At 44.2% G+C, this 27,211-nt stretch overlaps 1 protein-coding gene across 1 annotated transcript in view; it reads right to left on the bottom strand.

The window, feature by feature from the left end:
* The window catches only part of unc13bb (unc-13 homolog Bb (C. elegans)), a 157,160-nt gene extending 130,349 nt beyond the window's left edge, over nucleotides 1–26,811 (bottom strand). The window contains exons 1-2 of the mRNA XM_061262517.1: nucleotides 26,584–26,811; nucleotides 2,552–2,581 (exon numbers count right to left, since the gene is read on the bottom strand). Coding sequence (XP_061118501.1) covers nucleotides 2,552–2,581; nucleotides 26,584–26,605 — 52 coding nt within the window. The 5' untranslated portion in view covers nucleotides 26,606–26,811. The remainder of the gene's footprint in view (nucleotides 1–2,551; nucleotides 2,582–26,583) is intronic.
* Nucleotides 26,812–27,211: the final 400 nt, after the last annotated feature.

The raw sequence follows: 27,211 nt of genomic DNA, 5'->3' as shown, positions 1-27,211 counted from the left end.
CACTCAGCTCCTCTACACAAGCACCTTCCAACCTAAAACTATCAATCAATGTGAAGAAGAGATAAGTACCTTCATAACATTGCACTAATAGTAAAACTTAAGTCATCTGTAAAGTAAGGTGTTTTTGTCTTATATTCAGACTGAATCTTAGACTCAATTACTTTTCTGCCAATGAGGTGAGAAAGACGGTTGACTCATTTCAAGAGTTGCCAATGGGGTAAGAAAATTTCACTTAAGTAAAAAATAACAAGGTAATATTTTCTACCTGATAGTAGAAAACTATGATTTTCTGTCTCATGTCAATACTAAAATACTTCTTAAAACAAGATTTTTTTTTGTAGTGCACACTACAGGCCAAGGCCTTCCAGATAAGTATGTGCAGAGTCAGATAATTGCTCTTTCCTCAGCTGCCACAGATTGGGATGAGATCTCACCCAGAATTAGGCTTGGTCCTTGCACAGGCCTCTACATAATGACGAAGCGGTTTTTAAAGACAAATGCCAGATGCTATTTTTCCAGGAAAAGCTAGTGTCTGTGTTGGACATTCAAAGATAAGGCTTTATTAGATCACCTGCCTTCAGATAGCTTAAAAGCTATTGAACACGCGAAGAAGGCTTAAAGGACCTGGCCGGCCAGCACAGAACGTACAGTAATTTGTAATTTAACAGTGTCTTGGACTGAGTAATTAAATAGATTACAAACACAATGGCCTCTCTACTCCTCTTCACTTTGTCATCATAATAGGATCATCCTTATGTAACAAGACCCCGCCTCCGTCTGTTTCCACGGTTGCCACTCAAATGAAATCAGGCAAATTGCATGTTGCCATGCCATTCCATAATACACTTCCACTTTGGCTCTCTGGAGACACTTTCCTTTAGAAATGTGGCGGGGCCCATTAGATTCAAATTTTTTAAGGTTAAAGGTCAGAATTTCTATAGCAACACCCTGGACGAATCACATAATACCTCGTATGTTGAGGGCAACAATATTACTAGCATATCGTTGCACTCTACATCATGTAGCTATAATACTAGCCCTCAGGAATGCCTGTATACATTATTAAAACATATCAATATATTAATTCAGTGCTATATAAGCATGCTTGTCCAGAATCCATAGAGTGAGTGACGTTGAACAAGCCAGACCTGACACTGGTAGGATTTGCCATTATAGCTGTGTTTTCAGTGGGGGCCTACAACTTGAATGATCGGTGAGCACTTGAGCTGGTTGATGATTGGTTCCAACAAGACAATACGGGGCGGCCTGCAGCATAGTATACATGAGGTACATGACTGAAACCCGCAAGGTCAGTGGTTTGATCGCCAGTGTAGCCACAATAAGGTCCGCGCAGCCATTGGGCCCTTGAGCAAGGCCCTGAACCCTGCATTGCTCCAGGGGAGGATTGTCTCCTGCTTAGTCTAATCAACAGCAAGTCACTTTGGATAAAAGTGTCAGCCAAATGACATGTAATGTAATGCAATGTAATAATAGCTGACAATGCTTCGTACTGGCTCCACCCACTCCATTCACTTTCTGCTTTCACTTTCTAAGAGCCCTTTTTTACCATGGTTAGGCAATTCTATGCCACACCTGAGTGCTAAAAACAGATTCATCACTTTCAGGGGTTTTTGCTATTGTTTCTGTTTAAATCCATGGAGAATGTGAGAAGAATATCTGACATATTTATATAGTTTCCGATGACCTGCCTGATATTCTATGGCTAGTAAAGCCACATTTGGAGAGTCGGTCCTCATAAATGCACTTCAACTCCAAAGCAGTTCAAAATGTAAATACTACAAAAACCTTTCTTTGCTCTATTTCTTTTTTTCCCCATTTTCTCCCCAATTTGGGAGCCAATTGTAGGCCATCTATTCCAACTGCCCACATTAGCTGAGGATACACCGCTATGGCCCTGTCCCCCCGGCGGCCCAGGAGAAATCAAGCGATCTAGAGAGTGACACGACTTCTACAAGCCTCATCATCTGAAAGCCTCAAGCCCGTGACTCAGAGGCGAGGGCAATCAGGCGATTCCTCCATCCCCCGCCGAGTCCCTCCCCCTCGGAGCGGCAGGCCAATCACGCCGCTCCCACGTGAGACGGCCAATCTCGGCTTTGGCAGGCCCGGGACGCGAACCCCAGTCCTCAGCGTGCAACTGCAACAAACTGATGTCCGCATCACGGCCTGTTACTTTAGCCATGCGCCACCGCGGCACTTTCTGTGGGGTCTGGTGATCTTACCTGCTGCATTTGAGCCTGCAAGAGGGAGCAGATGGGCTGGGTTTAAACTTTTGGGACATTTCATTGGTTCCAATGCACCAGGAAAGCTTAATCAAGCTCAGATTTTGCACAGTGCAATTGAGCCAACCAAGAGGACCATGCAGAAGGGACGATTCGAAGGAATTTTTTAAGGAGTATTTCACAGGTTCCAGACAAGCTCAGTAAAGCGTAGAAAAGTATTTGAATCCAAAACAACGATGTATTTGACCCAGGTCTGCTTCTGTGCACCCACTCTTGGAGAAGGGCGTGGGGAGGAGCAGTGGCAGTCTTACCTGGCGGCCCCTGGAGCTTGGCTTTCTTCACTGAAAGAGAGAGAAAATAAAAACAGGTCAGTGACCCTGAACGCTTCAACTGCAGGGGGAGCACGGCACTCTCTAATGAGCTACACTATGATAATGAATGATAATGCAAGCTCTTAATTGGGTGGGTGTAAGCAGCAGTAATAACAGCACAGATGCCCCCAGCCCCCAGCCGAGCCCCAGAGCCCAGACCTGCACCAAACTCCCAGGGCCTGTAAATCATTCATCTTAAATGGGAGAAGCAAGCACGCTGTCTGCCACCCACAATCAGGAGGTCGTAAATGATTCATGAAGGCCTGCCCAACTCCTCTGCTGGGATTTCAAACAATGGGGGGGGGGGGGGGGCAGTGGGCATAGAACCGAGCACCGTGGGTCGAGAGGCAAGGCATGTGCTGCAAGTTGCCATGGATACTGACAGAAGTTAATCTGTCCAAGGAGTTACAGTAAGCACGCAGAAACCCAACCAAGGTCTGAGTCACTGGGTCCTGGTTGGCAGTTCAGACAAAAAAAGTAGCTGTGTATGTGCTCTTTGTAATGTGACTTGGCTATACTACAAAAAAGCCAGTCTTCACAAGTGTTTTAATCTCGTAAAATCGTGAAAAGTGAAATTGTTTTACCCCATCGGAAAATCTTGAAATACGTTTTGAGATTTACTTATTTTCATTTCTTTTGCAGTGAATACTGTGGGTTGTACCACCTGAAATCCAGCTTCACTGGGGCATGTTAACACTTGGCACACAACAATGATTAAAGATCATATTAAAGACTGATATCTCAAAAATATATTTCCTCCTATATTGTTTCATATACAATAATTCTGAACTTCAAATAAGCAATAACAGATGCACCTTCAACATGAACCAAATTCATTTGGAGACAACAACAGATTGCATCTGCAGTGAACAAATTTTGTTTAAAAAAAAAAAAGATTGCGCAAAGTTCCTAATAGCATATTTTGTAACGAAGATTGGGCAGCAAAGCCTGTACACACAGTGTCTACAGGCTACTAACATCCAAATGCTGCGTGAGGTACAACAGCACTACTCCATGAGAGAAGTCAATCACTTCATGCCGGGCTGACTGAAGTGGAAAAGGCTGACCATGCTTCATCGGGTTCTGATCCGGTGACCGAGAGGCACGACATTTGGAAAAAGTCAGTATCCTGCTCCTCAAACCACAGGGGGGGACTACTGGTGCTCTGTGGATGGAGCACTGACGCTGCTAGAGAAGTAAGGGAGGCGTGGAGTTGAGCGAATTAAAAAAACGAGCGGGAAAAGAAGCAGGTGTGACAGAAAGACAAGCGGCCATTTCACACTCTTTTGTGTTTGTGTGTAAAATAAAAGAGCGAGCAAGTGAGAGAGAGAGAGAGAGAGAGAGAGAGAGAGAGTGAGAGAGAGAGAGTGAGAGAGAGAGAGTGTGCGTTTACAACCTTTTTTGCTCTCTAAAATAAAACCACTTTCTAATGCACAACTACAGGACCTATCTAATACATTAGTCAATTGAGACCTCCTCAATTCAGATAACCATTGCCAATAAAGGTTTGTCCTTTGATCTGCCCGAAGGCATTATTTTACAGTATTTGATCTTGTGTTTTTTTCTTTGGCTGCTGATCAAAGGCAAGCCAGCTGTTTTCTGAAGCAATACACTCAACAGCACCACTTTCACACTGTGGAGAGAAAGCGAGGTACAACGACCAGCAACGGTAAGACAAATCAGGGGTCAGCAAACCTGGTCCTAAAGAGCCGCAGGGTGTGCTGGGTTTTGTCTTCACCTTAAAATCAGCAACCGATTCAGACCCAAGAAACAAGGTAAGGTTACCTTGAGTTAACTATGTAATTCACTTTCATTGATCAATTACGTGCTGCGTAACAACAAAAGCCAGCACACCCTGCGGCTCTTCAGGGTTGCCGACCCCTGAACCAAATAAATACGACAGAGAGATTCTAGGTTATAGTATTGATCAGTTATACAGGAGGCCAGTCAGAGAAGACATAATTCACACAGCCTCTGGATCTGCAAGTCCAGAATTAGGTAACATGGTTCATGAGTAACTCAGTGGTTATGAATAATATAGTAATTATAATAATTTAAGAAATTAAAATCTGCATTTCCGGGTCAGATGTGTGGTGCAGTCCGTAGGGTGGGCACCAGAGACCCCCCCAACCCCCAAAAACCCCCACCCATCATGGCACTCTGTGTTGTGGTCCCTTCTCTATCCATTACCCGCCCCACTTGCCCTTTCTCAATAAGCTAAAAATACAAAAGCAGGGCAGACAGTCTGCTCTCCTTTAAAAATACAAATAAAAATGTCGACTTACGAAACGCATGGAACGGCATGATATAGGACTCCAGCGCGGCCTTGCTGACCTGCTCAGTGTGCAGCTGCCTTCGGTCAAACCCAGCGTCTCAGCCCCGCGAACACTATCTATTTCATCTATTTCAACCCACGTTTCATTTTTGTCAGAGAGGTCAGCTCCTAAATTACAGAAATCCATTTGCTGCTCATTCCACCATGGCCTGGTGTTCTAGCAGAACCGATCTTGTGGATCAATACGAGGGTGCCAAGCCATTAACCGACTGTCACCTGGAGGGACTGGTCAAGCTGGGAGCTTCTTGTTCAGTCGACCGCATTTGGCGGAAAGGGCCCGGGGCCCGTTCACCAATGGACAGCTTGTTCAGATCCCCCATTCACAATTTTTTCACAATCTCAGTGCAGTATAACAGTTAGGAAACTGGTCCGATTTCCAGGTGGGGAACTGCAATTGTAGGGCGGCACGGATGGTGCACAGCAAGGAGGTCCTGGGTTCGAATCCCAGTCGGCCGGGGCATCTCTGTGTGGAGTTTGCATGTTCTCCCTGTGTTCGCGTGGGTTTCCTCCGGGTACTCCGGTTTCCTCCCACAGTCCAAAGACATGCAGGTTAGGCTGATTGGAGAGTCTAAATTGCCCGTAGGTATGAGTCTGTGAGTGAATGGTGTGTGTGCCCTGCGATGGACTGGCGACCTGTCCAGGGTGTATTCCTGCCTCTCGCCCAATGTATGCTGGGATAGGCTCCAGCCCCCCTGCGACCCTGTTCAGGATAAGCGGGTGAAGATAATGGATGGATGAATGGATGGAAATGCAATTGTACCCTTGAACAAGCTATTTGATTCAGTACATATACAGCTGGCTGTACAAATGGATACTAAAAGCCTAAACTGATTTAAAAAAAAGGTCCAGTTTGATACCAGCTGATATCTGGTCTGGTGAGACTCTAGCCATCAACAAAAACAAAACCAAAATAGTGATTTTCAAAAATGCATCTCAGCCCGGAACAGGCAGTAGGGCCCTGAGCCCCTGTATGGTTACCATCAGCCGGGGATGCAGCTGGGGGGCCAGTCAGCAACCCGGGGCCAGGTGACCGGCGATGACATGCAGGACAAACTGTCCTAAAAGAGCCTCTGCTTACGCAAGCCACCCTCACAAGCGCTTAATATTCACCAGCCTCCGCCGCGTCTGAATCATACCTGCCTGTACCTTCCGCAATTCACCTTAAAGTGCAGGAGCACGGGGGGGGGGGGGGGGGGGGGCTTATTACAAGGAAACGAAGAGCGTTTCTGAGAACGCTGGCCCAACATGTCATTTTCCACCCTCGGCCGAATTCTAAACAGAAGGGAAAATCACCAGAGAAAATGTGGACTCCAGGAAAGGAGAAGAGAAGCCATAGAGAAGACGACAAGGTGACTTTGAGCGACGGCAGAATGTCTATGTTCTGCGACACCCTCGGAGGCGTGGACATGCGGATGATTACAGGGCTGCTCCCCAAACACTGCTGTGAAAGAGAGCTGAAGCCAGGTGACCCTGGTGCAGCCCCGATTCAACTTAACTTCAAAACATGGCGGTGCGTAGGGGTGCAGTTGCTCAGTTGCTAATCGTCCTAAAATAAAGCATAAAGTCCTTTATTTGAGCAGGTAGGCGGCGGTGTAGTGCAGCTGATATAGCACTAAGGGGCCCCTAACGTAATTCAGGCTTGATTCCCACGTGTGTGTGTGTGTGTGTGTGTGTATGAGTGTGTGTGTGTGTGTGTGTGTGTGTGTGTGTATGAGTGTGTGTGTGTGTGTGTGTGTGTATGAGTGTGTGTGTGTGTGTGTGTGTGTGTGTGTGTGTAAGTGTGTGTGAGTGTGTGTGAGTGTGTGTGTGTATGAGTGTGTGAGTGTGTGTGTGAGTGTGTGTGTGTGTGTGTGTAAGTGTGTCTGTGTGTGTGTGTATGAGTGTATGAGTGTGTGTGTGTGTAAGCGTGTGTGAGTGTGTGTGTGTACAGTTAAATTGAACAGTCTCACAGTTCTGCTTGTTTTCACACGGTACTCCAACACACTGCGTTTGAATTTAAGCAATGAATATGGGGTTAAAGTGTAGACTCTCAGCTTTAATTCCATGGCATTTACAATCGATATCAGGTGATCTCCACCAGTGCAATTGTTTGATCTGAGGAAGAGATCCAGAAAAGGGCAGCTGCTTTACTTTGGACAAAGTTAATTTTGTAAAGGCAGGTAAACTGCTCTTCCATGACAGTGGACAGGCTTTGTTAAATGGACAGAGTAAAGCAGGAAAAGGTTTTTTTTAAAGCCCAGCATCCCAGACTGGGTGACCTCCAGAGTGTGATTCAAGCTCCACAGGGTGAGAGGAATGAGCAGAGGAGAAAAGAGACAGAAAGCAACTCAGGGTAGGAGGGAAGGAGGGAGAGAGGGAAGGAGGGAGAGAGGGAAGTGATTTGCCTATTAAGGAGGGAATCCCAATTGTAAAAAAAAGAAGCAGTCACATCATCCTACACTCTCAGAAATAAAGGTATGAAAAGAGATTCATTTTTACCCAAAGAGAACATTACTGTGCTTTCTGGGCTCCTTCGGGAAATGTGCTCCTTGAAGAACAAAAATGTAGCTCCACTGTCACTTTATTTCTGAGAGCGCACAATGTCTGAGAGCGCAGTACAGACGGAGGTCGAGCTCACGACAGTGTTTGCCTACCTGCAGAAAGGCGTGTAGGGTCCGGTTTATACAGAAGGCTGTTTGCCAAGCAGGACAAGGAGATTAAGTGGGTGCATGCGCTCCTCTAATGTTACCCGTCTGAACCTCCAGCCATGTTCATCCGCTGCTCTTTTACCACTGACAGCAGAGATCAGCTTCAGCTTTTTGTGCAGACCCAGCAAAACATGTTAATGAAATGCTATGTGAGATGATTCCAGGGCACCACCATCTACCAGACCTATAATTCCTTCTCTTCATATCAAGGCTGCCCAACCCTGTTCCTGGAGATCTTCTGCCCTGTAGGTTTTCCTGTCAGCCCTAATTTGGCACACCTGACTTTAATCATTTGCAGCTCAAGCTGTAGAATGAGGTGTGCTTTGTTAGAGTTGTAGTGAAGACCTACAGAACGGTAGATCTCCAGGAATACGATTGGGCATCCCTGCCAATCCTGTGACCTATTTGTTATGATGCAAAAATAAAAAAGTGCAAAATAAATTCTGTCTTTTTTCCAGGGCTTCGTTTCAACAGCTCAATTCCTTTTTAAAAATCTGAATCTGAATTGAAGTACATCTGAGATAATCTCTTCCCTGTTGGGTGCAGAAATGACAGACTGATTGGACAGATCCAATCAGTTGCATACAGAGATGGCAGATCTCTGCAGAGAGCCAATCAGCTGCATGCAGAGATGGCGGTTCTGGTGTGATTAACTGATTAATTGGGCCATTAAATCCCCCCTGGGATCCAGCATACAGTATGTGGCAGACAGAGAGGGGCGGGGAACTCCAAAATCAGAGCGAGAGCATTGCGTGTGTGAGACATCACGGCTGCACAGGTGGGGGAACCACCAACGCCATCACAATTTAAACCATGCTACTCTCAATCAAACACCTTCACACTGAGAAGGAACCCAACTGAGTTTTTATTAGTTAAAAACGTACAGCACATCCCAGTTAACAGTAACAGAAACAAAAAGGACTCATCGCCAAGTGTCATTATACAAACAAATTCCCTCATTGAAAACAGAGAACGTGTCACAACTGCCTCAATTGCTGACCTACTGATGTTAGCATGACGTTAGCTTACCGTCAGAAAAGAAACATGTCACTTTGAAAAGCAAGCTCCTCACAGACTTCAGCTTTGATTTGTCTGCAATCTAGCCCAACTATCCTGTATACCACAGCTTTCTTGCACAAATACATACACATACAGTATATTCTATAAGGGCTGTTTGTTGGGGGTGGGGAGGGGCAGCCATAAACTCAAACAAACAGCAACCACATATATCATCTCATGTTTCATGTAAAGCATGGAGAAGTAACACTATCACATGTATGAAAGGACTCTGGCTGCAGAGGGGAACCCTCATTTTATCTGACACAGTTGTTAAACACACAAAACAATACAAAATGGGCTCAGGAGGGCTGGTGGTTTCTACCCTCCCCCAATTTCGAGCTTGCTAAAAGCCAGATCAACAGCCCCGGCCACAGCGAACACATCACACTAATCCACCCCTGTCAAACCTCTCATAGGCTACTAGCCCAACCCAGTAATGCACAACCATCCACCAATCAGCCGGCCTAAACTGCGTTCATAATCTGATACAAACTCAGGTTTATTATGGGACATAGACTGCCTGTCAGCGCAGCGTTAAGGCCAGTACATAGAGTTTCGGTTGACTTGCGTCAGTTCATGAATGCTCTACTGTTGCCCAACGTAGACTGTGGTCATTGTCCAGCAACGCACTGTCGCTGGACAATAAACTGGCCCCCACAGAAATATAAACACAGCCACACAACTGTTTGGGGGAATCACAGATCACAGGGGCGAATGGTAAATAGGTCAGTTTGCCGTGGTCTGCCTCACCACTTCAGACAGGCTGTCTTGCTCAGGGACGGTCTGGATTGATCCGAAGGAAAGTATTCAATAAAAAGCAGCTGTGCTCTAGTGCGATTCTCATAATTAGAACCATTTACCGGTTGAACATGCAGAAGTTATTACTCGGTAATAAGGTGACAATGACTCTATTATGGATCATACAGGCAGGTTTGAGCTGCATGCCCGAAGCCCAGCGTGTCAACTATTATCCTTGTAAAAGAAAGCAGTATAATAGAAGAACTCTTCCTTATGTTGTCTTTTGTTAGACCATTCTTATGCCCCATTCGCTCTCCCCTGTTCTCCCAGCTCAGTCATAATGACCTGGCGGACCCATTTCTGCGACGTCCCCCTTTCGATGTGCACACAGTGGCGTGTCTGTTTCAGTCTGCGCTCCCCTGGCTGAGCTGGGGAGGGACTGTGTCAGAGCTCGCTTCAGGCACGGCTGGTGGAGGCAGACTGCATGCACCTTATCGACCAGAGGGGGCGCTGCTGTGCAATGAAAAACTCCTCTTTGGGTGCTCAGTTGGCAGTCAGGATTCAATTTAAGGCCATGGGGCATATCACTGCATCACTGCTTTTACCCATTCAGGCTTTCCCAACACAAGAAATACATTTAACATCAGGGTGTGTGTGTGTCTAAATTGGCATCAGTTTCATCTTCTCAAACACCATACATCCAGATACTGAATGGATTAAAATCAAGATAATCCATTTTAGATAGGGAACAAAATATGGAAGCTCAACTGTAGTAATGGTGTGGGGCACATTTACGTGTCAGGGCACTCTTACCCTTAGAAGGCAACGCCACTTCCAATTGCTACTAAATGCAACTCAACCACCCCTGAAATGTGATACATGTGAGTCTTCCTCCCTATGCTTAAACGGGGTATTTTTTGTAGTACTTCAGTTTCCATTCTATTCATAACTGAATGCACTTAACATTTGTCCAATTTAAAAAGCTTCATTGTTGTTCCATACTGACATATTAGTCACAGTAAATGCAAAGCAAAAGAGCAACTGTTGCAAAGCAACTGTTCATGTTAATGATGTAGAAAAAGACTGGAGCACATCCTCCTGCTCTAGATGGGTTGTTGACGTCCAAGCGAAATTCGCTGAGTGCTCAGAGGGAAGGCAAAAAGCACCCTGGCAAGGCCGGCAGGTTTATTCTTAGAAACATTTCATTCCGCTGTGCACTCTGAGATCACCGGTATCCAATAAAATAATTGTTATTGGATTGAAAAGGTGGTTTGAACGGGATTAACAGCGGTAGCCGAGCGCGCTTTGCGGACTGAAAAAACAACACTCCCACAGAAACAGACAGACGGAGTAGGCTTGAAAGTCCGCTGGGGGAAAAAAATGAATCAAACATTAATGTTTGTGGGAATAAAGCTCACACGTAGTAAACGGCAGCACTGGGGTTTTTTTGGTTGTTGTTTGTAGCAGCTCATCTGCGCCAAATGAGATTTTGTGTGTCAAAATCTACAATGACAGCTGAAGCCACAAACTGAGTCCACCCACAGAGCCATTTTGGGTTACTTTAATGAAGCACATTTTTTCCCACGGCCAGATGCTGTGTACACTTGGACTCCTGTACTCCACACTTTTGTGGTGATAGCCCTCACATGCAGGCCATTTGGTTGAGTACCCTGCTGAAAAAAACTGCACAAGCTAGGTTTTGAAACAGCTGGCAGCTGGTTGACCAGGTAGACCAGCTCTATATTCAACATGGTTCGACCAGCTCAAGCTATGCTTTGAAACAGCTGGTAGCTGGTATTTCAAGCTGGTCATAGCTGGATTTTACACCAGGGGAGACACTTGAGGGTCAATTCAACTGCAATTCAGTCATTTCTGACTGAGAGAACATTTTTCATTTTTAATGACTTGAATTTCAGCGTATTCTTTGAATTTCCATTGATTAGTTAGTGCTTGCGATTCCAACAGTTCATTTACATTGCTGTGGCAGGATACGCTCTAGCCAACTAAAATGCTATTAAAGCATGTACGCAAACCCCCCGGCCCAGAAAAACAGAAATAAACGAACAAAAAAACCCCAGCCCTGGTCACACTGTTAACTAATGTCAGATTTCCATGACACCAGCCATTCGCCTTCTCTCTGTCACATGACAGTGTCCACGCTCAGAGGCCATTGATGTACCCAAAGAACAGAAACAGGATTGACAGTAATAGACCCTGGGGCTATAGAGGCTGGACTCCTGAATAGGCAACATCCAACCCGCTGCTACTGTTAGGCTATAATTAGCTCCAGAATCCATAATGACATCACAAGCCAGGGCTTCCCTCCCTACATGCAGATGATGCAGTGTATTTCCCAGGCTCAAACGCCCCGACGTTTACACAATTCATATCCTATTTCACAAGAAAATCAGATTGGTGTTACACTCCAAATCCGGTCTGAACCGCATCTGAAAGTTCAGTATTGAGCGCCAGTGTTCTAGTGGCGTGCATCTTCACCTGTTGTAACCATTCTGACTACATCCCATAATAAGCATGTCTGAGTTGCGAGACAAGCTGTTAAAGAGCTGGTTGAATGCTCAGGTTAGCTAAGAGAATGCAATCTTGGGATGACTAAATAGAAACAAACATCCATCACATAAATAAATAGTATCTAAACACATAACTATCTATAGGCCTATATCAGATATTGAGATCCCTTTAGTAAACTGTTTGGGATATTTGTGTAAACCAGTCCAATGTGCAGAAAGATTAGTTTTAATTAAAGCACAGCTTTCAGTGAAACCAAAAATGCACCTCTGAGACACATAAACCAAGAGCAAGCAGTAAAGTGGAGAATGTTAACTTGCATTTAGCAGTTTATTGACGTGGCATTTGCATTCGCTGGTCTGGAACTGTTGTTTACTAGGGCTGTAATTGCTGCTCACAGAACTCCGGTGGATGCACTTCCGTTCGCTCTAGATAAGAGCAACTGCTAATTGAATGTAATGCAACGTAAAGTAATTTCTGGTTGTACATCATCATCAGAGATCAAGTAGGTGCTCCACAGCAGTTTGCTCATTATTTATTTATTTACGTATTTTAAACCAGTAGCACGATTTTTACGATTTTTCTATGCGTTTGTTCCAAGCACGTTTCTTTTCACCTGTTCAGAAAATCCTTCCTACATTTCTGGAGCGGGCCAATAATTATTCAGACCCTTTTTAGTCATGGAAACTGGGTTTCCGTGCACGGCTAAGCATAGCAGGCAACGTGACGATACCGCGGTTCTAGCAATCCGCTATGTCTAGCTCATTGACTGTTCACCTACACAGCAGCAGTTTAGGTACCCAGACAGCACGTCCTCACAGAACCGCCGGCGCGAGGTAAAACTAATACCAGGGTAAATACTGTGGTCTGTAAACTAACTGGCAATAACGACGGAAACTGATGCTTATCTAATCTGCGCTAAACCTACTGGGACACGCTGAGACAAATTGCCTGTTTGGTCAAGGACAGTTGCGAGGGAACACTATCGCCGATTCTGTTCTTTAATCTCCAACAACGTGCACTCGTTTGGGACTCTAATGTTTAATCTCTAGAAGGACTGTAGAGCCTGGGGAAAAGATATTGCATTTACAAAATTAATAAACAATCCCTCGTGTTTACTTTTGTGGTCCTTAGCAACCGTCTAATTCATCAAGTCTACACAAGATACCAGCAAAGGCTATTTCAGGTGAGAGACAGGCTTCAGTCAGAGCAGAAAGCTACAGCCAGGCGCTGAGCTTTCCTACCCAAAGAGGGCAATGGAGGTCACCCAGCACGGGATTCACCCTGAACACCCTGTGGGCATTTAAAGACAGCATACATTTATACACATGTATACATTCAATTTATGTCTTGCACAAGATAAAAACATAAACTGCTTTTTAAGTAAAGGGGTGAGGGTGAGATGTTATCATGACAATGGGCCTTGTTTCATTTTCTCACACACACACACACACACACACACACACACACACACACACACACACACACACACACACACATCACAGAGGATCGTGCATTTTCCCTGGCAGTGGAAGTCTCCACTTTTCCCACTCCCCCAACACACATCCCCATCCCTGTCTCCTGTCACTCAGCTGAAGTGCCCCGCCCCTCCGCCCACCCACCAAATCACCCTTCCAGTAAACAATTCCCTGCCTCTGAACTGTGGCCAGCCTTCATCCATAAAAGCACAAAGACTCCACACCGCCTGTGTCAAAACAACATTTTCTGCCTTAACCATCAAGCCTAATTATAATCACTTACTGCAAGGTCTCTAGAGACTGGGGCAAATATATCCTCCATGGTAAACCTACAAAGTTATTTTCTAGTCATTTTAATTTGTTTCAAAAATATGTTAAACAATTTTATTTTTTTTATACAAAATTTAAAAAATTTCTGTTTCAGAATGGTTCAAGATTAAGAAATTCAATGTGAATTTTGATTGGATGACACAAGACATGTATATTGCATATTGGATATCATAAAATTCTGTTTTACACTAATATTGCATACCATAAAGTGACGAAAACGGTGAGGCATCTTCACCGTGCGGTTCAGACAAGGCCTATTTGAGGTACAGGAGGAGTAGCCTAGATGGAGAATCATTCGATGGGTTTTCACAGAGAACGCTGCCATGCTTGTCTCAGAGTGCGTTTCAGTGGTTACGGCAGGCCCCAGCTGTACCGTTAGGATGGATGACTGCTGTAACCAGGAGCCAAGAGGCCTCACGCACGGCCCCTGCTTTCAGCACCCCGGAGAGCTCCTGCCACGCAGAGCACTGTCAGGAGAGACGCTTAATCGCGGCAGCTGTACAGAGTCTGTGCCATTCAGCATTTAGCACTTAGGCAGCCAAACTAAATTATGGGGTAATTGGTGGACGGGTAAGAAAAGTGGGTAGAACAGGTTACAGTGTATATTTAGCCTTAAGCACAACAAAAGGTTGGATTCAATTCCTCTGTATCTCTGAATACTTAGCAGGTGCTCACCATGGCTGGTAAATTTGAAAAGAGTACATAAACTGATTAATTTATAGTAAAAATTGCAGGCTATCTTCATCTATCCACGTAACTGTCTGTAAAACATGCAAGAAATAGTTTGTAATACTGACAATCAACAAGACATGAATACAATGGCAGCATGCTGTTCAGAATTGTTTGAGCTTACACACTCAGTGAGCAATTTATTAGGTAGACCTGTACACAAGCTTGTTTAATCAGCCAATCATCTGGCAGCAACTAAACACATTCATGCTAGCAGACCTGGTCGAGTTGAGGTTCAGCAGAGTGGGGAAGAAATCTCTGAACACACAACGCATCAAACCCTCAAGTGGATAGGCCACAGCAGCAGAAGGCCAGTAAGTAAAGAAAAAAGTCTAATAAATACCTAATAAGGTTCTCACCGGGTTACATATTTTGATATCCTTTGTAACTACACAATGTATTTAATTAGCTACTAATTTATTTGATAGTGGACAGTGCCAACTCAATTTATTAAGACACGATTTAAACATGTAGGACAACTGTTTAACTGTTTGATGATTGATTTTTCGACAGCGAGCCACAGGTCAATGCATTTTACATCCCCCAGACTAGACTTAAATTAATTTAGCAAAACAAAATTGCATTGCAATAAATTGAGAAAAAACCAAATGGGCACAATTAAAATATGGAGATTTCAGTCAAATAACCTCCAATATAAAGTCACACAGTGGAAATGAACAGTAGAACTGAATCATGCCTGCAGCTCTGTGCCAGTTTAAACCAGTCCGAACTTGAATCAGGGTTTGTTACGCAATTGTTTTTAAATTCTGTTTTATTCTGGTTAATACATTCTTGGAAATGGTAAAGTTGAAGTAAAAAAACAATTTTTATATGCAATGTGAGCTTGACTGCAAAAATGAACATTTCCCCTTTACTGAAATAAAAAATTCCTGATGAATAGACGACACCTAGACCTATTGGACTTTGTGGAGGATATTTTATTTTGCACACTACACAGACACTGATTGTTAAGTATTGTTAAGATAATTACCGCCTGTTATATTCAAATACCATTTTTATAGCATTATGTCTGAATGGTGGTCAAATTAGGTTGCAAATTTTTCAAAGTATTCACCACATGAATAGAAGTATGAATATTGCACAGAATAAAATATGCAAGATTTTCTGTCTACTCTACACTATCAAAAGAAGCAGTGAGTACTCCCTGTTTGAGCAGAAGTTAGAGGAAGTTGGACTGTAAAGATAAAAACTCAAAACTCATTTCTGTGGGTATATTTGTCCCACCAGCTGTCCTCAGAGCAAGGGAAGCTGAATTATTCTCCCTGAAATCACCGTAACGGACATTTTACAGTACTTCAGCTTCACAAGTCAAACGACACTGCTCAACACGGGTACTTTTTCACACTGCTGCAAACGAGCTACGCTGAGAACCAGCCGTTAGCGTCCAGCATCGTTTGAATAACTATTAGTTGAATGAAGAGACATTACCATGGTGACCCCTTTTACAACAGCCCCAGTGAGGTACTTTTACTGTGACTCTGGTTTCCCCGGTTACGAAGGGTTTACAGATAGCTACGAAATCGGGGGTTCTCCCAACCACTCGCCGGTATTGGGTCACAGCTGACCACGAAAGCAAAGTGACATGAGCCGGTCACGTGACCCTCGCGCGTTCCCATGCCGACCCAGGTTCTCGGAGACGCTGGACACCATGACGATGGTTCTATGTTTGCAAATCGCCATTGAAGCGGGCGGGAGGGGGAGGGACCGAGGGCTGCAGGGAGCAGCAGATGGCGAGGATTACACACTTACCAATTCCACAATCTCGTTCTTTCTCCCTGTCTTTCCCTTTATCCCCGGTCCTCACATCCAATCTCTTTCTCTCACTCCATTTATCCCCCCATTCTCTCCCTCTCTCTTTATCTCACTCTCAGAGCTCAGAGATATCCGCTGATAAATGGAACTGACACAGGACCAGAAAGCGCAGGTGAATGGAATTGTTCCCCGGCCCAGGCCTCCAATCAGGGCCTCCATCCCCACACAGGGCTGCTACAGAAACCAGGACCACCATCTCACAGCCTCACTAATCCCAGCTGTGCTCACGGTCATCAGTCAGAGGGGTGACGCGCAAACAAACAGGAGAGTGTGTGTGTGGGTGTGGGTGTGGGTGTGCGTGCGTTACTTTTCCTGAAACAGCTGCGCTCCACTTAATGTCCTGAAAGTCCACCTGCACACCTCCCTAAAAAAGTCACAGCTACATAGCCAAGAGTCATCATGGGCCCCAGTTCCGCACCCAAACAACGGCACGTCTACACGCTGAGGAGAGTGCAGCAGCCAATCAGCCGGGGGGTTACTGTCATGTGCCAGGAAGTCACTCTGTGAGTCACATTATCACATATTCATGACACTATTTATGGACATGGTGGACACCCCTTATTGATTCTTAAATATATATATATATATATATATATATATATATATATATATATATATAGAGCCAGTAGTGTGGCCTAGCACCTTAGCAATTGGCCATCGAACTACCGCACGGTTCAGTTGCACTTCAGTTGTATCCTGGATCAAGGCAATTCATCTGAATTTCTTCTGTAAACAACCAGCCTTGTATATATATACAGAAGAAATTCAGATGAATTGCCTTGATCCAGGATACAACTGAACCGTTCAACTGAACTGGAAATGCCGTAGTTCGATGGCCAGTTGCTAAGGTGCTAGGCCACACTACTGGCTATAAACCATACAGGGCTCTACTGAGTGTGTGCCCCGCATCACAGTCAGATCAGAGTGTGTGCCCCGCATCACAGTCAGATCAGAGTGTGTTCTCTGCATCACAGTCAGATCAGAGCGTGTTCCCTGCAGCACAGTCAGATCAGAGTGTGTTCCCTGCAGCACAGTCAGATCAGAGTGTGTTCCCTGCAGCACAGTCAGATCAGAGTGTGTTCTCTGCAGCACAGTCAGATCAGAGTGTGTTCCCTGCAGCACAGTCAGATCAGAGTGTGTTCCCTGCAGCACAGTCAGATCAGAGTGTGTTCCCTGCAGCACAGTCAGATCAGAGTGTGTTCCCTGCAGCACAGTCAGATCAGAGAGTGTTCCCTGCAGCACAGTCAGATCAGAGTGTGTTCCCTGCAGCACAGTCAGATCAGAGTGTGTTCCCTGCAGCACAGTCAGATCAGAGTGTGTTCCCTGCAGCACAGGGTCATCAGATCAGGAATCCCTTAATGAGATAAGCGCTCCCGTGGATGAAAGAAAGTGACTGACACCTCCCTGATCAAAAGGCAATCCGAGTCCTGTGTGATTCAATTGCATGTCAAGACAGTAAGGTCATGTTATGACAGTAAGATCGTTCCACAGAGCCTAAAGGTTTACCCTCTGAAACATTCCATCACCCCACCGACTCGAACAATACGTTGGGACCCGACGGCAGCTAGGCAGAATTATGAGGAATCGGACACAAGTGTACACAAACTGGTGTCCACATAGTTATTTTAGTGAGACTGCTCAAACAGAGACATCCACTACGTAAATGGAGGATTCACGTTTTCCACATCATCACCACCAGTATGCACAGAAAGCTTCATTAAGAACATGACTCACCATGACTCACTGCACTGGAACTGACCAGGATTGCAAGCATTGCTGCACTTAAGACAGCAGGGCAAGCTACAAGTCAAGGCTTTTTACACTACATCCCTCAAACTAGACTAAGAACTGGGGCTAAAATGCACTTGTTTTGGCTTTAAACTCTTCTGTGTTCGATTGATATTGCCCGGTGCAACTGAGACAACCACGGGAACCATGGGTTTTTGAGAGTATTTCAGCCATAATTGCTAGTTCTAGTGCTTTATTTTGGATCCAAATGTTCGCATTGAAAATTCAGAAAACGCTATTGTCTTCTAAAGCCTATCTTTTCCAGGAAGCGCACGCATCAGGCGTACGTTCAGTCGAGTGAGGTGTCCCTAAAATGAGATCCGCACAAAACAGGCTCAGGGTGTGGGCGATGTGCCCAGAGCTTGCCAGTAACAGGGAATCTCCATTCTGGGCCCCTCCAGAGAAAAGCTGCAGGTTTAGTAGGCCACGGGGCCTGATTCCAAAGACCAGAGGATTTGGGCCAAGACTGCTTCAAGAGACGCCAAGGCAGGTTTTAGGCTGCCAGGTCAGCTGCACTGCACAACAGTGGAGCATGAACTTAAACACAGGACCAAAGAAAAATTTGGAGAAGAATATGTGACTCAACGTAGTATATGGCGAAACTTAGTGCAGATCTTTTTTTTTTTTTTTTTGTGAAATTAGAAGTGTCACTTGTCGGGATTGGCCAAGCCGTTTTGGAGATATGGCTTATTAAAGTATGTGTGTCTGACAGAAGTGGTTTTGTGAAATCAGCCTCAAAGTTTTTTGAACAGTGTCACAGTTTCTCACCTAGAAGTGACCTCGATGTAAAAGCTGTCCCATCAGCCACTGCTTTGGAGGGTCTGGAGAGATTTGGGGCACGACATAGGTCTGGGGGTGTCAACGAGCTGCATAATGTAGGCATGAGCTATAGGTGGGAGGCATAACACTTGAAAGGCAGTGTTTTCAAATAATAATTATAAGCTTTATTCATATAGCACTTTTATATAGCACATTTCATACATTAAATATGGTTATAAGAGCTTTCTGGTTTCTGCACCCATGACGACCTATCACAAAGATTATGAAATCGTATGCTCCATGTTCATTTCTAAAGTATTGCATTTTTATTAAAAGCTAATAGACTAATTAAGGGACAGAAGCGGAATTTGCAGGGTTACTGCAGGTTATGTCACATTTCAGGTCTGTCTTGCCTTGTTTTATGTTTAATCTTTTTTCTCTTAGTCACGTATTGTCTTATCATGTACTATGTTAGTCTAGGTTCGTCATGTTGTTTAGTTTATTTCTTGTTACGATTAATTGTCTTGTCATGTCTAGTTATGTTTATTGTTACGCAAACTGGTTGTTGTTTGAATATACACTTTTACATGTCTTTCCGCAAACCTTGCATTCCGGCTTTCTCTCTCTCCCTTTCTGTCACTCACACCCTAATTGTTTCGTTTGTCTATTTACTAAAATCTACTAATGCTAGATCAGGATTGGGTAATACTAACATACTAATCATGTGTTCATGTTACCATTTACTAATTTACTAATGCTAGGGCAGGATAGGTTTATTACTAACGATTACTAATTACCTTGTTAAACTTGTTATCCATTCCCTTGCTGCTCTCTAACTAATTGTCTACACCTGTGTACACCCGCATTTATAGCCCAGCCGCACTTCTGTTCTTTGCGAAATTGTCTGCCTCTGGTCCGTCAAAGCAACGCTTGAGCATTATATCCCATTGATTTCACGTTTAGATCCAAGCCTGTTTTCGACCACTGTTTATTGATTTCTGTTTCGTTGACCATTGCTTGTTTTTGACTTCGTCCTCGCCTACTGCTTTTGTACCTTTGCCTCGCTGCTTTGTTTATGGTTTCGACTTCCGCATCGCCCTCGACTACGACCCTGCCTGCGGCCCGCCTGTACTTCTGCCCCGCTGACAGCTCTCCTGCTACCGGACCTCCCTGCACGTCTACCAACTACGAGTTTGCCTCTTCCCTCGGCACCGTGTTTTCTGATTATTTATTGTTTTATTGGCTGGATCTACGTGTATGGACTTTGCTTGTTTTGACTACGCTCCTGGGATTCGTCCCGAATAAAGCCCTGACGGGACTTTATTTTACTATTGTTTACTATTGAGTCGTGCATTTTGGGTCCAACCCCCACGCACCCGTCTCAGGTTACTTCCATAAGCATAATGTAAACTAAAATAAACTGGCAAGTAGATGGGACCATTTAGGCCTACTTATTTTTTGAAAGCTAAAATATCATAGGGTTGAATGCATGCCACCTTTTATGGCTTAGAGTGGCTCCACTTTTCGAAAGACCGCGGCTAGTGGTCGATACATGTCCCCTGTGCTGGTGCTAGCAGGGCAACATCTGACCTATTTCACATCCGACAATTGTTTTTTTGAAGTCATGAAAAAAATATCCTCCGGAGGATAACGAGGGCATTTTCTACATAACTAGGTACATAATGTTACCAATATTGTGGACAGCACTTTGTGACTGGACACCCAAATGAGGAGTTCAGCAGCATCATGTTAAGGCTTGCTGTCAGCTTGGAGAAATGGTATCTGATCTCCAGCAACAAACTATTATTTCTTGCGGTAGCTGGCTTAATAGTATGGGTAACAGTTAACCTACATTTGATTAATTAAACAATCATTTTTTTGTATATTGATGTGTAGCAAATTGCTTCATTTGGAGCATCTTTGAGAGGGACCGGCAAAGATGTGTGTGCAGACGCTGCAACAAGCAAAATAGAATAAACATGTCATCACAGTATTTTGAATAAAAGTTAGTAGTTCAATTTTATATTAGTCACAATAATTAATCCCTGAATCTTAAACATCTTCGTCACTAGGCCCATTGCAGTGAATGCATTTTGAGTGATAGATTTTATGAGCGAAATTACTTTCAACAGCGCTATTCGCGCAATCAGTTGCAATGCTTCGGCCATTATGTTGCTGAATTACATAGCCTGCTCTGCACATTCGCTCCTGAAAACGGCACAAACTGCATTTATTTAGGGAGTCAAGATTTTATTTTTATTTTAAAAACACATGTACTATCTAGGAAAGTCATGGAAGGAGGAGAGTATTGCATTCATTGTGTTGCAATCCATATAATTAACGTAGATGCCACCTTTTATCGCTTAGAGTGGCTGCACTTTTAGAAAGACCACAACTGGTGGTCGATATATGTCCCCTGTGCTGGTGCTAGCAGGGCGACATCCGACCGATTTCACATCCGACCAAAAAAGGTGTGTATACAGCAACAAGCGAAGTAGAATAAACATGACACCACTCGTTCGATTTTATATTAGTCACAATAATAATCCCACAGATCTTCAACATCTTTGTCACTAGGCCAATTTCAGTGAATGCATTTTGAGTGATTGATTTTATGTTCAAAGAAACAATGGGCTAGGTATCCTAAATCATTTTTTGTCATGTAAGCTGCAGCCTAACTTAAACTCACAACGCTCCAGGGCAGTAGTAAATTGACTCTCCTTGTCTCTATTATTTTTTTGTCAGTGATGCAATAAATATGCGCTGTCACCACAATACCACGTTCCCCAGGCAAAAACAGGTGTTATGTACAGCACTGAGGACCCAGACGCAGACCAGGGGATAATCCAAAAACGTTGTTATTTATTCCAAGTTCAAAAGCCAAGAGATCCAAGACAATGCCAAAAACAGAAAGCAAAAGAATAGTTGAGTAAACAGGCAAAAGGGCCAAAAATAAGCGCACAAGGAAATCGGCTCCATAAATCATCAATGTTCTGACGATGGGTGAAACGGAGACTGAGGTTCAGATACATGAGGGAAGGTGACAATCTAGGCAGGGCTGGGGAGAAGGTGGGCTAAACAAATAGACAACAGGTGGGGAAACATAATAGGGTAATGACATCATACAGGAGGGAGACGAAAACGCGGACTGGATGCACGTAAAAACACGTAAAACATACGGCTCCGGATTAAGGAGTAGACATTTCCATAGATTGAAGACGTAGTGATAGTCAGAGACAGGTGCGAACACTTCGCTGAAACTAAGTGAGTAATCAGGGATAGCATAGGGAGGCAGAGTTATTGAACAGCGCAGAAACACTAAGAGATTGAGTTAGTGAATTAGTTACGTGAATAATTCTAACTACCCAATAAAAGTGACTGTTAGTTAGTTAGACAGACAGTAAGTGTATTAATCGGATTAGTGCTATCTAGATTAGTAGTAGTTAGTAAGAATAGTGCCTTACAACATTTAACTACCAAGAGAAGCCGGAAGTAAGAACTGCGAGATCCCGAAAACTACCGTAACCAACCAAATAGTGGGACACGCAGACAGGGGAGTGACTCGGCTGGTAAACATTCAGACGCAGACATAACGGGATAACAAATGAGAAACTGTAATGGGAAACAATAACCAAGGATGTATGAAAATGAATAAATAACAAAGAATAAACACTCTCTCCTTCAGTCTCTATCACACTCCCTCCTTCACAGTCTATCTCACTCTCTCCTTCAGTCTCTCTCACTCTCCTTCAGTCTCTATCACACTCTCTCCTTCAGTCTCTATCACACTCCCTCCTTTACAGTCTATCTCACTCTCTCCTTCAGTCTCTATCACACTCTCTCCTTCAGTCTCTATCACACTCTCTCCTTCAGTCTCTATCACACTCTCTCCTTCAGTCTCTATCACACTCCCTCCTTCAGTCTCTATCACACTCTCTCCTTCAGTCTCTATCACACTCCCTCCTTCACAGTCTATCTCACTCTCTCCTTCAGTCTCTATCACACTCTCTCCTTCAGTCACTATCACACTCCTTCCTTCACAGTCTATCACACTCCCTCCTTCACAGTCTATCTCACTCCCTCCTTCAGTCTCTATCACACTCTCTCCTTCAGTCTCTATCACACTCTCTCCTTCACAGCCTATCTCACTCTCTCCTTCAGTCTATCACACTCTCTCCTTCAGTCTCCATCATACTCCCTCCTTCACAGTCTATCTCACTCTCTCCTTCAGTCTCTATCACACCCCCTCCTTCACAGTCTATCACACCCCCTCCTTCACAGTCTGTCTCACTCCCTCCTTCACAGTCTATCACACTCTCTCCTTCAGTCTCTATCACACTCCCTCCTTCACAGTCTATCTCACTCCCTCCTTCAGTCTATATCACACTCCCTCCTTCACAGCCTATCTCACTCTCTCCTTCAGTCTATATCACACTCCCTCCTTCACAGCCTATCTCACTCTCTCCTTCAGTCTCTATCACACCCCCTCCTTCACAGTCTATCACCCCCCCTTCCTTCACAGTCTATCTCACTCCCTCCTTCACAGTCTATCACACCCCCTCCTTCACAGTCTATCACACCCCCTCCTTCAGTCTATCACACTCCCTCCTTCAGTCTCTATCACACCCCCTCCTTCACAGTCTATCACACTCCCTCCTTCAGTCTTGGTCAAACATGTCCAAAATGCTTTACCACTTATTTGAACAAGATACAAAATAAGGAGTAGTAAAATAATCATGATATAATAAAACATAGATTATGAACAAGATAATTAGACAGAAACATTCCCCATTAATGGAACCAAAGCAATTTCATGAGCACAATTTAATCACTATAAATGACACACGAAAGATCCCGGCGATGTGGTAGAAATGACACAAATCCATTACAATTAGAGCGTTTTCAGCATTTTATAACTGCAAGCCCTTCCATTAGCGGACAGCAAACATTCACCAACAGGAAATCCCCCTCTCGCCAACAGACGCGCGCTAGACCACAGCCAAACCCTGAGAGCACATCACCATTAATATTTTAATGTTAATAAATCTCTCACAGAACACAACCAAACAAAGACATCAAAGAACAGGGCCTCGGCCAGCCTCTGTTTGTGCTTCCCAGCTTCCCGTGAGGGTGCCCCTCCGTCTGTAGGATGAGCGTCCCCGTGGCTGTCATGATGTCTGCTGGTCCTCTGGTCTGGGATGTGCTAGGTCAGGGATGATGAACTCTGGCCCTCAAATCCAAATCCAGCCCTGGTTTTCTTTTCTCCTGGGTAATTAGTGCTACCGATTTGCCAGATGGTCTTCACACCTGACTCCCAGGTAAAGGGAGGGTGGAAAACCAGCAGTTATCAGCCCTCGAGGACCGTGAGTTGCTGATCCCTGTCCTAGGGTTCAAACCTGCATCCCTCTGGTTCTAGTTCCCCAAAGACTCGGCCACAAACGGGGCTGAGAGGCACAATGGGACAAATCCACGGAACCATCCATGCACTTAATAGCTGGGCTCTAAGCTAATTCCATCACGAGCCTTTGGGCATCTCAAACATCCACCCCACTTTGGCCGAGCTCATGCAGTGAACCCCACTGCCATTTAAGAAGAGCCTTCTTTCAGTGCTCTTTGGAGGAGCTCTCACATTCTTCTCTGATGCATTCTAGAGTATGATGAGACTTCCCTGCTCTGACAGACAGCCGGACAGACGGAGTTTGCGGGCTACTGGCAACCCTTTCATGCCCCTTTCAGCCCTTTCTAAATATCCCAGGAATGCCATGGAAAGAAGACAGCATGGGATGAAATCAGCAAATAACCCACCCCAAGAAAAAGGATTAAGTCGCAGTCTGGAGCCTGAACAAGCATTTTGTTAGTCTATCTGTTTAAATAATTGAAAACATTTTAAAGATGCCGCTGAGTGTGCATGTTGATTCCTGAAGGCCTTGCTTGTATTTCACGCACCACTTCCCAAAGTCTAATCACGTCACTGTTCCAGGAAGAGGCAGGAAAAGCACGGTACTGGAAAAGCACAATGAAGAGGTCAATAATGAGTTGTGTTCCGCAGAAGAACAAAACATTTTTTCCAGGGACAGGTCACATGGCAAAATCTGCTAATCATGGTGCGTTCACAAATATTATGATATTCTGCCACTGGGAAGGAAGTTCAGAGTTTCAGGGGAATTTTTATCCTGATAAAGCAAATCAAAGCAGGAAATTACCTAACAAAACATGGAAAGCCAGCCAGGTTTCCTTCCTGATTGGCACCGAAACAAAACAGGGGTCGAAGTGCAACCCTGCGTACAGGAGGGGAAGAAATGGGGCCCCCATAACACCACTCCACTCCCTCAAAAAACGGGATGAGAATTTACTCCTCCCAAAACAGAAGAGAGTCAGTAACTGGTTGGGAATGTGTACTGTAACATTTGTCACAGGCACCAAACCAAAACAGATACCAAAGACTGGAAACGGGCATTTTGAATCTAAATTTAACCAAATGGGTTTGTGTATCCTGTCAATAAAACACAATGAAGTTGTGAGTAGAATCATTTAAATGTCCTGCTTACCTGTTATGCTAATCACTGCATGTTCCTATGCGAATTATAAAGCCTCTCAAGTGTGCAAGATATCAGGTAGACATCTGACATTTCAGATTATTTTAAGAGCCAATACAACTTTTAAAATGTCCATTTAGTGCAAAAAGGGTCACTTAGTCCAATGACAGTTTAGGAGGGGGGGAAAAAAAAAGGGGGGGGGGTTCTCGCACGCAAATAAAGTCAAAATGAGGTGAATTATGCGCCATGCCACTATGAAGATAATATTCTCTCACTTTCCTTAAAATGGGTATTTAAAACGCCAGGTGCCAAAAGCTTAAACGAGGTGGACAAAAATATTACCACGTACTTCAAAATTGAAAATATAGATGTTATCAAAGATGTTTTACGCTATAAACTGATAAGGTAAAATTAACTATTTTATTTTATCATTCTTAGTACTAATGGAAACTGAAATGAGAAATCAAGAATTAAACTGTGACTTTAAGAGCAAACAATAAGATTTCAAATCTGCTCGCATGCGTCCCTTAGGAGGAAAGACAAATCAAATGTACCGTTAAGCGCCTTACAGGGAGATGGGTCAATGCTATGCAATACTACAGTGCATTATCATATCAGGACATTCACACAGTTGATATTGCACGTTTAACTTGGATGTGTTTTCAAATCAATGTACGTTTATTTCGTTAACTTTGTTCTGCGTTTATCGGCGGGCAGAAGTAGGCTAAACAAACACAGAAGAGGCTGTGGCCGACTTTGTTTATTTTGGTTAATCTCCCAATCCAAACCCAAAACTCAACTCCGGCAGAATTCAAGAACCATTTCGCCCAACAGTTTAAAGCGTAAAACTGGTGCTGGCGCTGCACTCAACAAATAATCATCTGGTCGGACGTGCCCATGTTCCCTCCCTATCAATCAATGTATCTATTCCGGATAACTGATGGAGCAACATACACAGCTATATACCGGCTTTCATTTCATGTATTTTTCTGCATATCATTTTGGATGTGTCCATTCCCGTCGGTAAGATGTTCAAGATGCAAATAACATTAAATCACAGACGAAAAAGTTATCACGGAGACCCCCGCTGTGGCACTGTCAGTCCGGTTAGCAGAGTTTGTTTGCGATGAACCTGAGCCACCCTGTAGGCTACTTTACAGAATGAGAAACTCACCTCTCACACAAAGTAGAGACATATCGGAGCTTTTTTTCCTCGAAAATCCTGTTGAACTTCTGAGAGCTGAATTGGGACAAAGCGGTTAAAACGACTTAAATTCCATCCGCTGTTAACATGGCAAAAAGTGGGTCCCGTCACTTCTGCCGGAGTTTTAGTCGTCACTTAAAGACTCGCACTGGAGCAGTATGAACGAAAGTACAGTTCAAGACTTGGGGGCATTAGCTCTCCGCCACGCAACGCCATCATGAAAAATACAGACTCACCTAAAGGCATTATCAATCCAAAAGGGCGGTGACGAGATAAGCGTGATTGACATAGTTATGCATCCATAAAGAGAACGCAGTTCCACAGAAAGGGTGGGTCTTTGTAATACTTTAGCCAATGGGTGATAAGGAGGCGTAATCAAATAGGAAACAGGTTGAAGGAACAGGTGGTGACGCACGGAGAGTTGCTGTCAGGTTGCGACTGCTGCAGCCTAAGCCACTGACACAGATATTATGAGGTAAATTTGGAAATTGCATTCGGTCCACGCAAGATAAACATAGTTCTATCGTTAATATGAATGTCTGTTTTCCGTATTTTTTGGCATAGGCTATAACATATATTCTAGCTGCTTTATATAGGC

This window comes from Conger conger, chromosome 12, assembly GCF_963514075.1.
Source record: "Conger conger chromosome 12, fConCon1.1, whole genome shotgun sequence".
Taxonomy (NCBI): domain Eukaryota; kingdom Metazoa; phylum Chordata; class Actinopteri; order Anguilliformes; family Congridae; genus Conger; species Conger conger.
Note: the sequence above shows the minus strand (reverse complement) of the source record. Positions and strands in the feature narration are given on the sequence as shown.